Raw genomic sequence first — 16,441 nt, 5'->3', positions numbered from 1 at the left:
GGTTGAAAGCTGGAATATGTGAACATTAACATTTCATACAGGAATCTATTGCCAACTGAATCTTTTCCAATTCGCAAAGAAAGTTGCTGCAAAATATGAGCATTTCTGACATGAATTCCATGAAATAGTTTGACCTACTTCTCACATTTAAATTAGAGCTGCATTCCTCTTGAGAGAGACATCATATACCACCATGTATACATTGTCTATAAGAACTGAGACCTGAAGGGTTGGTGGTAACTTGGTAAGGGGTATGATAACAGGAAAACATTGCAATGGGGTAATGTTTTATTTAGTCTTAATATCAGTAGTTTGGTGTAATATTTCTCATCATTAAGAAAAGATAACCAATGTTTTGTTCTAACTGATTTATACCCAAATGATTATCAAAAGTTACAACATCTTAGGGTTTCGCCATCTTAAGATTTTGAGTTGGTATTTTGAGATGGTATTTTGAGATGGTATTTTGAGATGGTATATCATGTGCTGGACTACTGCAGCTCATTGTGTTATTTCCAGTTAGATCTCCTCATCCTCATCAAATGGAAACATTGTGTTTGACTCATAAATGTATGTTATGAAAAGAAAATTACTAAGCATTATCATGATTATATGGGGAATGGGAGTCAAAATAAGTTGAATTGTTATGTTTATTGTTATGTTTATTGTTATGTTTATTGTTATGTTTAATTGTTATGTTTAATTCTCGGTGGTGGAAACTTGCTGGGGTATTGACTTTGGGGGGAAAAGTCATCTGCAGATTAAGGGGGTACTACACCCCTGCCCAATTTTGTGCCTATTTTTGCCTTTTCTTAAAAATTATAGCGCATTGGGGACAAGTAAGATATGTATATTATAGGGGCAAGAAATACAACTACTCCACTGGAAATTTTATTTCAGCACAGACAACAGTTGTGGAGTAAACAGTCAAAAATGAGGGAAAACCAATATTTGATCAATAAATCAATAACTACTTGTTTTGAGTTGCTGAATTTTCAGTACAGTAGTTGTCGTCCTTGCCCTATAATATACATATCTTACTTGTCACCAATGTGCTATGATTTTTGAGAAAAACGCAAAAATAGGCACACAATTTGCCAGGGGTGTAGTTCCCCCTTAAATTCAGACTTCCACTTCTCTATGGTGTATTTAGAGTTGGGTAAATGAACCATGGGAGTATTCTGTCCTTCAGAGGGGATGTTACTTTATCAGTCCCATTTATAGACAGCCAGTAAGTTAGAAACGAGGAGGTCGTTAACCACTGGCTGTTCCAAACCAGTCTGGCACTGTTGGATATACACAATCTATTTTTTAAGACTGCACTCATGGAGAAAGTGATTCTGATATTCAATCTAATCGGCACTTTGAGGCATCCACACATAATAAGGCGCTTAACAAATCATGAATGAATGAATATGAGAAATTTGATCATCTTCTCCCTGCCTATGTTCATCCAATTTGACATTGAGCCAGCCTTCCCCTTCCTCCAAACACACAGATTTTTGCCTATGCACTGGATGCACTGTCTGGTGCCTTGAGACACAGACTTGGCTGGTGCAATATCTTGTTAGTGAAGATTGAAATCCATATACCGGATGACTTGCTAATTTCGCCCAAATCGCTTTAGAGCATAAGACGTCGGAGCTTTGGAGTAACCTTGGTTGAATCTCACATCCAGATTCAAGGGATGCAACGCTTTTAAGATCTTTTGCCTGTGTGAGCATCACTTCCTTGTTAATAACCCAGAGCTAAATATTCCAGTTATTTATACTAGCTAGTTTGCATGATCATCATGGTGATGTGGCTGGGTTTGTAGATAAAGTCCCCCTGAGAGATGAAAAATCTAGACCTGATATTGTGTATAGGTAACATAAGATGCCTACCAAATGTAGTATCATCACTTCCCTGGTATCATTATTACCAGAATTTGAAAGCAATTAATGTCTTTATTTTGTGTTCACTAAAAGATACATGTAACAGACACAAAACTTAAGTCTAATGGCTCCTGGTATTTTCTAATACTATAGATTTTCAAATTTGATAAGAAAAATTGTTATAAAAACTTATTCCTTGGTTATTTCTTTAGTGAAAAAGAGTAATCATTTAAGGGCTTGGATCAATTGCCAAATATAACAATCATTCAATAAAATAGAGTACTTCTGCTTTGTAACCAACTTCAATTTTGATAAGAAAAAAATATATAAAAGCTTTTATGGTTATTTGAGGTAGTGAAAAGAGTAACTTTTAAGTATAGCTTTAATACTATGATAATACACTGGTCGTTGTGCAGAGTAAGTGCTGCATTAAGATCCATATCTGAGATTATAAAGGGCACTTCATTCTCAATGTTATACCTTATTGAATGGATATTGAACTCTGACTTGGATTCCTGCCATAAATGAATACTAACCCACTAATCGTCAGCCTGTGGACATTTAGTCAAGGTTTGGTAAATACTGTATCTTTTTATCAGAGGTAAATTGGAAAAAAGAGCCTGTAGGTTGGTCATTTTGTGTTGGTAAATTTTCAGACATTATGAAAATGTCAGCATATTCAGGTTTTTTAAAGTGAATTTTAGTGCTCAAAATTATATACTCAATTCTAAGGGATGCACTGTATCTAATGAAGATAATATAAAAGGAGCCACTCATTCATTGGTGAGTTAATTTTGCAATAATTGGTTGCAAAATAAGCTATTTTGTATTAAAAAAACCAAATTCTTGTTTGTATTTTTGCGAAAGAATAATACACAACCGAAATCTTCAAGAATTGCTTTTTTGGATGTGAGCAGGACCCAAAACAGTGGAAAGATCACTACTTTGAGAGTACCATGCTGTAAGAGTAGCATGTTGTTAATGCGTGTTCATTGCCAAATTGTAGTTTATATAGTGTTTTATTTTACCTCGGGTGAATGGGCGATCAAGGTCATGTTTGTCCATACTTAAACTGTAAAGTGAATTGCAATTGATTGCAATAATTGAACTTCATGCAATGATAAATATCTATTCTTGTTCCGCCACTGAAAAACTAAAAATTGTGCGCACTGCGCTTATTCTCAGTAGCTTATACTGATAATTGTAATAAATAGTTGGCATTGTCAATATGTCAATTAATCAAAATCAATCTTGAGTGTCAACATATTTTTGAAGGGATTTCAATGTTTGGAAAATTTGTCTCAAACCTCGTTCCTATATAATTCAAGTTTCACAAAATAAAATTACCATGGGAGAATTTTTTTTCATTTGTTGAAGACTTGTGTTTCTGAATTTACTTAAAATTGCAGTGTAAAAAAGTTTTATAAGTTTGAAAATATGGTGAAACTCTAATAAATAATCTTGCATTTATAAACATTTTAATTTACATTTAAATTAAATACTTTCTCTAAAGTTGCACAAGACTTTTTTATTTTAAGGTGTTAAGGAAAATAATGAACAGAAGTTCAGCTTTAAAAAATCAGTATGAATTGAAAAAAAACCAATACTTTTGAGAGATACTTTTGAGAGACCCAACTATTTTTGAAAATCCTGATTCATGAATAAGTAGATCAGTGTATCCCCTGAGACAAATATTCATCTCAGGTGTAGCCTACTATAAATAAAACTCATTTTCTAATGTTCTTTAGCTTGGCTTTATTTATTATTATTTGTTTTTCTCTAGCCACATACACTTTAAGACATCGTTTTCAGACTTTTAATTTACCACACGTTTACAAGCTGCGAAAGTCTGTGTAGCGTAAAGATATTTCACTTCATACCCCATGCTGTATCGTACAGTCACATGGTCTATTAAACAAGGGAGGTGGGATAAACTGCTTTGTACCGTTGGTGACCATGGCCCATTGAATAAACCAATATTAATCAAACAATAATGCAATTTAAACCTGGCATAGCAGCACACTGAGGGTTTCTATTTATTTCTTTGTCTTGTTATATTGAACAAGTGTTGCCTCGTTGGAATGCTTTGAACTTGATTGAGTTCAGAAGTAGGAAACATTGTGGTAAATAATACTGGGAGGTTAACCATGATCTTCTTTAATAACAGAAGAGTTTAACTTCAACGCTACACTATTTTTTTTTTTTGCTCACCTGAAACGTTTTCACTAGTTTGACTAGCGTCTTCAGCAGATGGTGATGCTGTGATGATATCTTGTCTACAATCGTATATGATCTTCTTTGCTGAAAGTGTTTTTATAGAAAATATTGTAACCATACTGGCAGGCTGATCTTCTTTGCATATATTTTTTTTCAGGAAATTTCAAGTTTAACTAGTTATATGTGACGTGTCATGTCAAAAGGAGACACTTTTGGGCAGGATCGTAAATGGAGAAATAACCAAAAATCTGCTTGGGAGTGATTTTTTCACAATTTGGGTTTGTTGCGAATTTGTGATATTATTAATGTATAAAATATTGTCTGAGAGTTTCATACCAGAATATAACTGGCATCTTGTATTTTTTGAGACATTTTTCAAGGTAATTCCTACTCTCAACATTGTCAATGATATTTTTAAAGGCCGATATCTCAATTTCCAATTATATAATACCATAACTTACGAACTCAATATCTTCGCTTAGGAATGTCCGATTTCATAGTGAAACGTTAGGAGTAAAATATCTCAATATTTAAGATATGTAAAAAGCTCAAAATTGATAACCTGCCCAAAAGTGTCTCCTTTTGACATGACACGTCACATATATTATAATGTTATAAATTCACTATAAATATAGGCCTATCCCATGCCCAACAATCTGTAATATTCAATTATTATTATTGCAGTTGTTGTTGTAGTTGTTGTAGTTGTTGTTGTTGTTGTTGTTGTTGTTGTTGTTGTTGTCATTATCATGCTTATTAATGTAGGTTTAGAAAGACATGTGTCAAAGGAGAGATTATTTTGTTCAAAACTAGATTCAGTTTAAAAATAGATGATAAAAATTCCAGAAATGCCTTGGACATTGTTGTGTATCTTCACCCCATAAAACCCTGTCACACTTCTAATAACAATGTGAAAACTTCAAGGAAAGAAGCACCAATTTACTTATCCCAACAATGAACTGGCAACCTTGTATCAGTCACAGCTGTTCTGTGATTGCTTTGCTTCATTGCTCCATATGTATTCGTAGAGAGCACGTGAGCTTACACTGACTAGCCTCTGACTGAACACACACTGTGATATCACTGTCATCGTAACTATAATGCTATCTGTTGCATGCGTGTGCTGAAACTTATACGCTTCGTGAGGAACATTTTATACATCAATTAAAAAGTAGCCGATTTGTAATAAAAATGTTATCCAGAAGTAGGAAATATGCAGCGGTACCAACAAATGGGAACAAATATGGCTGTAAATGCAACTATAGTGTAAGTTATTGGTATTTGTTTGTCTGCAATTTATTTGATTATTGGGTGATATTGTATTAACTACTTGAAAAGAAGTTTACGAAGCATGGATAAGGCAAATTAATTAACGTCATGTTGTTTTTTTCTCTATGCTCTTTTGCAGGCAATTAAATTTGGTTCTGCAGCTTCACAAAAGGTAAGTGAATCATTGTCATCAAAAGTTTCTGATTTCGCAATTGGGGAAAAACCTCTCCTGGAGTAATTGCAAATGCAATACAGTACTTTGCAAATTGTTTTCTTTAGACTAGTATGCAATTGGTAGTGTGTGGGTGAGAGTCCTGCAGGTTACTTTCTAATCACAGAAAAATTGTTTTGGTCCACTGCATACATTTGTGTGTGGGGTGTGTATGGAGGGGGTGGATATTGTGTTCCAATATCTGTGATGTGTGTGTGTCTGTGATGCAACTTTACACAGGGGTGGGTGGGGGGTGTTTGTGTTGTGTCATAGTCTCAACTAGATTTAACGATAAGGTTTCATTGGGTTAATTCCAGATACCCTGTGGCAAGTTAACTTTAAAAATAAATTAGGCTACAAAATTTATTTATTTATTTAATTGATTAATTAATATTATTTATTTATTTATTTATTTATTTATTTATTTATTTATTTATTTATTTATTTATTTATTTATTTATTTATTTATTTATTTATTTATTTTATTTTTATTTTTTAAATTTTTTTATTTATTTATTTATTTATTTATTTATTTATTTATTTATTTATTTATTTATTTATTTATTTATTTATTTATTTATTTATTTATTTATTTACTTACTTACTTTTTTAATTTTATTTCTTTTAATTATTATTTACAAAAAAACAATAAATTGGTCAATATAATGTTTTAAAAGCACTTGTTGGTAGTATTGGGTAATTAACCCTTTAAATTCAGTTAAAATTTCATTATGTATTTAAGAATGTACGTTTTGAAACTTCCAAGCATCTCAAGCTTATGTTAACTGAGTTTGAGTGGGCAGAAAAAAGGGGGAAATGCATTTTAAAATCTTCACAAGCTTTGAGACATAACTTTTTTTTAGGTTGACCTAAATTGTTGGATATATCATTAGGGTGCTCATATGGGCATTGGGATCATGGGATATAGATACATCAAAAAGCTATGGGACTTCCCAGTGAACATCTTGTCATATTTGGGCTCATTGTTCTTATTTTGACATTTTGATAATGAGAATTTCTATGCAATATTGAGGGAAATCCCAGTGTCTTTTTTTAATTTCTGGAATGGCCCGTTGAATTCAGCAAAGTAAGAAGTATATCATGAATTTTCATATCTCAAAAGCTGCTGGTACAATAGTACCTCTATGGTAAAATTAAGAATTCAGCTCAATTGGTGTGGCAGCACAGGAATTGTTGCAGGAGGACAATGGGAGGGAGCACAAAATTCTAAAATGTGTCTTAACTTTCTCCACACGGGTGTAAATTTTCATGACCATATTTGGAATCAGCATGAAAAATGCATAAAAATTAGTACAAACAAGCCTAGTATTGGTTCAGTGGTTTATAGCTCTTGATTATTTTGAGAAAATATCTTTTTATGTTAAAGCCTATGGCCAGCATGCAGAGCATTAAACTGGTTGGCCAAAAAAGTGGACATTTCCCCAACGTTTATTTGACTGGGAGAAGCCCAAGATTAGTATGAGTTTCTTCTCTGGCAGTGTCACCATTGCTTACTTGGCTTGATTACATCATATTTATTTATGCGTAAACAAAGTATTTATTGCAAATTATTGTTTTGTTATTTTGTCAGAGTGGGAAGTTGGCTGGTTTTAAACAGTTTATGATTATCATATGTGACGTGTAATATGCTCCAATAAATACACAAGGTCACTGTCAAAAACAAACAAATAAACAAAAACAGAATTTGCATTCCTTAGTTACTTAATTCAAAATGTTTTGACAATGAAATCTTGTGACTGCTGAGTTAATTATCAATAGAACAAATTATGCAGCGTAGCCGTCTCAAACATATTAAGGGATAAACACATATAATTAAGCTTTCTTCAAAAAAACTGCATTAACATTGTAAATCGGATGAGTGTAAGTTCATTCTGTAATGTTCAGGCAAAGAACGGTTGCATGTATCGAGTACTGAAGTCAAATGTCACTGAAAAACACTTTGGTCATCACCATGAAAACAGAAAGAGAGAAAGAGGGCTATTCTAGTAGAAATCCACACACCCTCTATTGAAGATATATAACCTTAAACTTCTACGTAGGGGGTATAGATTTCAAATGAAGTCACCCATTCAGGTAATTCATTTCATCTTTTTGGTTATTTGCTGGAAGCTTTTCAAAACATTTTACTGTTTTGAGCACATATAAGTGACAATAATAAGCAAACAGTCCAAGACTGATGTGAATAGTTCATTATTATCTACATCTACTATGGTAAATAAAGCTTGGAATGAATGTATACTGTAATTAGCCATATAGGATAGTATTATTATTATTGTTTTATTGATAAATGTCAAGGTGTCATTCATAAACGTAGAAGTGATGTTTTTTGTTATCTTGACTAAGCTTAAGTAAATAACCTGATAAAAACAAGCAGGGTTGGAGTAGATGTATACAGATATTGTACAAACCAGATATTTATTTATTTTATTTTTTATTAGAGCATGGAAAGGAGTAGACTCATAATTAAAGAAGAAATTTGAAGTTTCAACTAATGTACTTATCTTGACCATTTTGGGATTTATTTAGAGAATTATTTTTTCTGATAGTTTGACTTTGGAGAATTGCTGAGGTTCTTTTCATGCAAAATCAGGGATAGTTTAAAGCTGATAATCACAATTTTGCCCAAATTTGGAAATAATATATGTTCTGTATTTTTGGGCAAAGGCAGTCTCTATGGTTGGATGCTACAACTGTGGGTTAGGGTCCAAGCAGAACTAAACGGAGATAAAACTTGGACTATGCTGGACCCAAGGATGACAAAAAGAACAAATTTGCGCTGCTTTTTTTTCAGGATGTTTTTTGTTAACCTTTGATGGACGTTCACTTCAATATTGATGTATTCAGAGACGGTTTTAAGATGTTCACCTCACTAATACTTAGAAGTAGAACATCAATTTTTTTACATGTATCATCACATCCCCAAGTTGGGATGCAAATATTTTATCAGGCTTTTCCTTGAGACAGTGTAGGACATACTAAATATTGATGATGTGACATTAAGACTGTCTTACATGTATGTTAACTATTAAAATTAGTACTACACAAGCTTTTTTATGCTGCTACTGTTAGAAAAAGTTACCACAGTTCTGTGTTCCAATATCTGTGGTTCAAGACAAAATCATAGCCATACAGTTTAATACTTATTATACTAAAGAAGCCACAATGACAATCTGAACAAAGCAAGAGTTGTGGGAGGATTGTAATTAGCAAAATGATCAGTGCAGCATCAAAATGTTGGCAATTTAAACACCAATCACCAAACAAATAAATATTAACAATTTATTTTGTGTGTGATTTTTTTTAGTGTCACTAATAAACTTCTATACATGCAACAGCTGTGATACTGCGCATCTAACATGGCATGGTGTCTTGAATATTTTCCATTTGAATGAACGTGATGAAAAGATGACACCATGTACCTTAACTGGTGTTGGCACCAAAAATGACACTCATATAAATTGTCGTTTTTGTGACCAGCTTGTTTGGGTGTCTGTTTTGACCCTTCCTGAAATTTAATTTATTGTTCCAAGATATTGATTGGAATTGGGAATATGCCTTTGTGTGATAAAAATATAACAAAATGTAAGGTAAGCTGTGAATTTGACGTCTATAAATGGCATTGACGTGAACAGTGTGACCCGTTCCTACTACAAAACGCCGAACATGTCAAAAATGTTAAACTGGCTCAGTGCTATGAAAAAAACAGGATTTTGTAGGAATATGTTAAAATTAGCTGGTTCTATTTCAGACATGTGTTGCGGATGTTACTCACTTTCAATTTATAGTTTTGGCAAAGGCAAAGTTACCCCACACTATGAACCAAAACCATCTGATTTCCAGTGACAAAGTTCCTTAAAATATTAATCTACATTCGACAAACATATCTGAACATTTGACCTCAGGTTGCGCAATATGAGGTTTTGTACCCAACATATTCAGGGGTCATTTTACAGATGTACAAACATTAGGGGTTTCAAGAACTGTGTGCTGCTGGATGAGCATGTTTTGTATCCTAGCACCACACTTCGAGATGTTGTCAAATGAAAATTGCCAAATTATTCAACATTCAGCACTCTGTGTATCGATGGGTAGACATGCATGTGCCCAAACTTTTAAAACACCCCCTTTTGTATCTCATTTCACGAAGTTTTCAGGTGAAAGATTGTGCCCTTCAGCAATACCCCTTTTTTCACTAAAATGTAAACAATATTCCAAGGATAACCCTTTTTGATGGAAACATGTGTGAAGAACCTGAAAACGCAGGTTTTCATATTTTGTTTCTCAAAATAACAATTTATAGCAATAAGCATATTATTTAAGAACACCCTTATTATTATATTATACAATTCACAAATATGCATGTAAAAAAGTGAACCTTTTTTTTGTGCTTAGCAGATCATGTTTCTTCATCAGATATTATGTCCTATTGCTTGAAATTTTGCACAAGCATGCCTTCCTGCAGATACAGAGTGCGGTTTTAACACCTTCATGTGAAATTGGAATAGCTGGGAGAAGTTTCATTTTCGTCATCATACAGTAACTATAAACAGAATTTTCACTTCTCCCTAGATCTTGTAATTAGGTTCACTAAAAACTGTAAATTAGCCCTTCATTCAAGGCAGTAAATGCATCATTAAAATGAAGTGAATTATGCTAAAATTAGACATGAAAAATTAAATACAAAACCATTTCCACCCCCAGGTTTCTATCTCAAATTTCTCGTTTTTGATTTCCCCTTCTTGTGTAGTTTACGTCACTCTGAATCATTATGCATAACCTTAATTGTTTGGAGTGACATAATTTTGCATGCCACTACCAGGTACTCGCATCACTGTTTAATATTATGGCTTCTCCGGCTCTATTGTTGTATAAGATCCTACTTCATCATCAACATGATGTGACTGTGACTTGTTTGCTTGTCATTTCCTTTGTTTCTTTGTACCTTCGCTGATTGAATATTGATTGTTGTAAGGGGAATTCCCTTTGTCATTCTTAGTCACTTTCATCACCATCATCTGTTTGCCTTGGTATTATTAGATTGTGACTTTTGATTACTCATTGTCATCGTCAATATGTTACCATGGCAGTGATGCAGGATTTGGACATCCACATGTTGTATCATCTCAATGACCTTGCTTTGGTTTTTATATCATATAAACCCATTGTTAATGAGTTTGCGTGGCGATTATATTGAAAATGTTATGGATTTTTATATTCAATTTTAATACTAGTGTAAGAATTTCACTGTATGTGTTATGTGGACATCGGCCAAAGTTAGTCTGCCCTTGGCCTTTGTGAAACTAACCCTGTTGATCTATAAAAATCTATTTTTATTATCTTATCACAAGTATAGTCGTGTTCACATTTTGAGTTACACCCGGCATAAACTTACGCTAACATTGATGAGAATTCCACAAGTGTTTTCCCTACTCTCACCGCGTGTCCACACCTACTAGCCTACTCCTAGCGCTACGCCGACCAGTTCTACCAAGCATTAACTTCTGGTTGACGTAAACATCAGCTACCACTTCCGGTGTGTCCGTGACCTTTTTCAACCACGCGATATGTAATTTCTTAGTTCTGACCAACAATACATGTAGGTCACACTTACACTGGGTGCCTGGCGTAGCAGCATTCACATTGCAACTTACGCCTGGTGGAGGTTACACCCAGCTCGCTACTCCTGACATTGGTCAGCTCGCTACCCTACTTTTGTCAGCTCACTCCTGACTTTTGTCAGCTCGCTACCCTACTTTCAGTATCACTTATTGAAGACTTTTGTCAGAAGTAAATTGTCGGAATTGGTGGAACTTGCGCCGACCCTCGTTCACAATGCCACTACTCCTGCCAGCACCTACCGCTACTCCTAGCAACTTGCACTGACCAAGTTCCGCCAGGCGTACGTCCGACAATGTGAATGTGAACACAACTTATAAAGGAAGATTTCCAAGATAATCATGCCTTTCCATCCAATTAAATCTAAAATAATTCAAGCATCTAGCACATGGGGAAACATTTCAATCTCTAAGGATGCTGTAATTGTAAATTGGATTGAAGTCAACAGTCCTTTCCTTTATGATATCTTTTGACAAGATTTGAAAAATAAAGGTTTCAAAACCATTTACGCGCATGGGTCATGATAGAAGGTGATCTCTAGAGGAATTAATGGTGCAAACCAGTTTGCTTGCTTACTTGTTTGCTTGTTGGTTTATTTGTTTGTTTGTTTCTTTTGTTCTTTCTTTCATAACTTGGTTGGTTCATATTGAAGAATACAATAATCCTTGGAACATTTTAAAATAATGTCTGTAAAAAGTATCCCAGTCGTAAGTTCAGCTTAATATTATGAGAAAGAAGAATAGTGAGCAATGGAAGAAAAGAAGTCTACTCGCAACAATCAAATAACAATTTTGCTGAGGGTAAGTAAGCCCTTGGGTTGAGAGATAAGAAATTGGAAATTCTTATCCCAAGCCCCAAATACAATGGGGTTTCAGTTGTACTTGAGTAAAGCCAAAAAAAAAAAAGAAAGAAAAAAAAACCCAGAAAAAAACAAGAGCAACCCTTTTCATTTTTGACACATATTCCAAAACACTATAAGACCTGTTGAGCCAAAGGTGCAAATAATTTGTGAGCCATAGATTATTTATTTATGCAGGAGTCAAAGAGAATCTTGACCATACTGTCCTCAAGCTTTCACCATTTCGCTGGTGAAAATTGGTCTTACTCTGTACCTTGCAAAACCATGGGGTGAGTCTTGAAACAATGTCTTTTCAGAAGAGGTGAATCTTCAACCCAACAAATAATCACATCTTCTGACCCAGATCAGGTGGATCATGACCAAGTAACTTTTTTTATGAATCTTGAACCAATATATTTGGACAGAAGGTATAAATCTTTGCCTAAAAGGAATGGAACAAGGTGAAGGGCTGGAGGAGGGTAGATTCAAGACCTCCTTTAGACTCTTGCATTGAAAGAGTCCTTTGTCTTGAGCACTTAAAGAGAAGAGATTCTGTTCCACATTATGAGGACCCAAAATGAATGAACAAGAAGGCTGTAACTGCTTTGTTATCATGCTACACTAACAACCTTTGGCCTAAAAAGAATGAAACAAGGTAAAGGGCTGGAGGAGGGTAGATTCAAGATTCCCTTTAGACTCTTGCATTGAAAGAGTCCTTTGTCTTGAGAACTTACATGAGAGATACTGACATCTGTTCCACATTATCAGGACCCAGAATGAATGAGCAAGAAGGCTTTAACTGCTTTGTTATCATGCTACACTTAACAACCTTTAGCCTAAAAAGAATGAAACAAGGTGAAGGGTTGGAGGAGGGTAGATTCAAGACTCCCTTTAGACTCTTGCATTGAAAGAGTCCTTTGTCTTGAGAACTTAAATATTAGCGGGGGGTCACTCCCATTGTTGGCCTGTACACCATCCGCAATAATCAACTTTTGAAAAGCACCCTAAACAAGGATTTGACCCTTGGCTAAAACAATACCCTAAACAGGTGTTTTCACACCCTAAACAGGGATTTTATTCCTTGCATCAAATTTCATAACCTAAATTTCATTTCCGCGTATTAGCAATTGCAATTTGGCTACCCTTTTTCCAATATTTCATGTTTTTGACACCTAAAGCGTTACGCATGACGTATCGTGCTTACCCACGAAAAAACTACCCTTTTTACGCGTTTTCATTATCGCGGATGGTGTACAGGCCACAATGGGAGTGACCCCGGAATATTAGATACTGACTTCTGTTCCACATTATTGGGACCCAGAATGAATGAAGAAGGTTGTTACTGCTTTGTTATCATGCTACACTTACAATCTTCTTACTTGCTTTCCACAGGATCTACTGCATGTCCTCATTTATACACTGTCAGCATCAATACAAATATTTATGGGCAAATATTCACTAATCTGCATCCTCATTTTCTGATCCTAAGGCATATTTATGAGTCAGACAATAGCAAGTGCCATTTTCTGATTAGGCAAATTTATGGGATAGACAATGGCAAGTTTAACTGATTTAGGTATACATGTATTAGACATTGGCAAGTCATTATCATATGTTTACCATTGTAACCCTTAGGTAGACCTTTGTTCGTTTTGTCTGTTGTGGTTTACAATGTATGTGGTACATGACAGCTGGTGTTACATTTTAGGCCTACAACCTTGTCTTAAATTTCTTTGTTTTGTCTGCTGTTTGTTTTGTGATAATGGTATTTTTGCTAATGCTTATTTTCGCCAGCCCATTCGGGGCTGGTACCTGTTTCAGGTTTGGGGTCAGTTTACTTAAGAGATTATATTTTAGTGGTATTGGAATGATTTTTTTTTTTTACTTTTTGTGGTTAAATTTTTTAAAAAATATTTTAATTGATTTGTTAGGAAAAGTAAGTATGTTTTGCCGTTTCAACGAGCGTAAAACGAAAGTGAGTATTACCAAAGTTATGTTTGAACTAATTAATTATGACTTTAAAAGTTTAAAGGCCTAAATGTAACAATAATAGTTAATATAAATAGCATCATATGGTCAGCAGAAGAAAATCTGACATCACCTATGATGTCATATCAGTGTCCTTGACCGGGGTCCTTACTCCTTGACCACTGAACAGCGTGATATCATGTTGATAACAGATCTATAGAATCAAAATCTTCATCATATCCCGGATCATATCACAGATTCTCAACAATCTGTGATCATATGGACCATATTGATGTGAAAGTAGTTATCTATCATATCCTGTGTCGTTTTATGGATAAAAATGACTCAAAATGTTATTGATGAAATGGTTGCTATCATAAACATCAGTTTTGTCTTTTCAACGGAAAAATCCGATGCAAAATAAAGTTTTTAGGGCCTAGCTATAATATGGGCATAATTTATGCATATAGTATTGAACAATGTACCCCATTTGACATGCACTTATAGATAAATAAATTGTCTTACTTTATTAATTTAATAACTTCTTTATTATAAATAAAATGACACATAACTATTTGATTCATAAAATTACATTCAACAAAATGATTGAAGAGAAAACACACAAGGCACTAGGCAGACTGTTATAGAATGGAGTATGTAAGATGCCATGTCCATAGCTTCGCAGGAGTTTCCGACTAGCTAGCAATCAACATGATCAGCACATTCAGAAAAACACAGTTTAAGAGTGAAGATTGTAGTGAGTAACCAGTCCTTTATAAATGTGCTGGCCACTATCTATTATAATATAGTAGGCTTAAACTATACATTGCGAATTAATTAAGTTATTTTAAAATAAAATGTACATGTAAGTTAACTCAAACCGGCAGTGTATATATCGAAAGCAGTCAAATCGGACATTCATAAGCGACGATATTGACGTTCGTAAGTTCTGGTATTACAAAATTGGAAATTGAGATATCGTGGGTAAAAAGCTGAAAAGACAAAAAAACCCAACGACAACAACAACAACAACAAAACAAACAGACCAGAACAATTTGGAGTACATGTAGGCCTAATGAATTAAAAAGAGTTGACATGAGATTAGGAATTAATGTTTTCTGCTGTTTCAGTGTGCATGTTCTCATCGCTGATGGTTTGGTGGACTGTCAGTGTCATGTAGATGTAAGCGTGATCCTAAAAATGCCTTTCACATTGACCAAAACTAATTACAAGACCTCTTCTACATTGAGGCTGGCTTTCCCTTTTAAAGGAATTTTTATTGCAATTAGGAGTGAAAGAGACATTCAAAGAATGTTCAAAGTTATTTTCATGATTGCCCAATCATGCCATACTTCCTATAGGTCTACATTATTAAATACTTTTGTGTGGTGTTCATTTCATGGTTGGACCTTCAATCGCAAAATTTGCGAAGATAAAATCGTAAAAATTAACATGTATACAGTAATAAGCAGCAGAAAAAGTGAAAAAGGAAACCTACTAGAATGTGCTTTGTATACTGATTTTGGACAGGAATATAAGACTGGGATCAATGGTGGCGCATGGGGGAAAATGCCCTTTCCCACCAGTTGGCCTCCTCCAGTTTCCCCCAGTAAAAACCCAAAATTATGAAAATTTCCTCTTTTTGTGGCAATTTCGCACAAAATTGGTTGATTTTGCTCCCTGAAATTCACATCTCCCCCAATACCCCCTCCTGAAAAAATCCAGGCACTGCCACTGACTGATATTCCTGAATTTGACAATACCAAATTTGATGAAAGGGAGTCCCAAAAATATACAAATTTGCCAGATTTTGAAAGAATTTTTGTTAATTTTCGAAAAAACAAATTGATGAAAAGTTAGTTCTTTTTATGAAAGTTGCAACACAAATCTAAACCCTAACGAGCCTGAAAATGCACGCTAAATCTGCCAAAAAATATTACATTATGTCTAAAAGTCACTGAAATACCTTTATCAAACAGAACCACCGGTCCTGTTGGTCAAAAAGTGTTAATAGATTTTATAGTTTTGAAGAAACAAAAAATGATAATTGAAATAAAGATTTTAACTACAGAGATGCCTTCACCTTTGTGAATTCACAATGTGAAACCATGTGGAGCAAATGGGCAATGGCTTCACTTAATTAGATACGTTTCTGAAAATTTGTCTTTACAAACACAATAAATGCCAAAATAAATTGCATTTTCTCACATCTTTTTTATGCGAGTCGCACGTGTCTCACGTAATGCACATCGTAATAGCAATCGAATTACGGATCTCGCAGAATCTGTGTGTCTTCAACGTAAATAGACAATTGTTCACTTCATTATTGTCGGCTAGGTATACAATGAATTGATGATCAAATTTCGGTATAGTTTACCGTAATTGCAGGTCTTTAATTAGAGTTTAGTGTTTATGAGAAGATTGGTG

At 34.3% G+C, this 16,441-nt stretch overlaps 1 protein-coding gene across 3 annotated transcripts in view; it reads left to right on the top strand.

The window, feature by feature from the left end:
• Positions 1-16,441, top strand: part of LOC140166104 (ADP-ribosylation factor GTPase-activating protein 1-like) — a 77,870-nt gene that overhangs the window by 18,269 nt on the left and 43,160 nt on the right. For all 3 annotated transcript variants that reach the window (XM_072189488.1, XM_072189489.1, XM_072189487.1), the window contains exon 8: positions 5,500-5,532. In XM_072189488.1, coding sequence (XP_072045589.1) covers positions 5,500-5,532 — 33 coding nt within the window. The remainder of the gene's footprint in view (positions 1-5,499; positions 5,533-16,441) is intronic.

Source organism: Amphiura filiformis, chromosome 12 (assembly GCF_039555335.1).
Source record: "Amphiura filiformis chromosome 12, Afil_fr2py, whole genome shotgun sequence".
NCBI classification, from domain to species: Eukaryota; Metazoa; Echinodermata; class Ophiuroidea; order Amphilepidida; family Amphiuridae; genus Amphiura; species Amphiura filiformis.
This window is presented reverse-complemented; position numbering and strand designations above follow the sequence as displayed.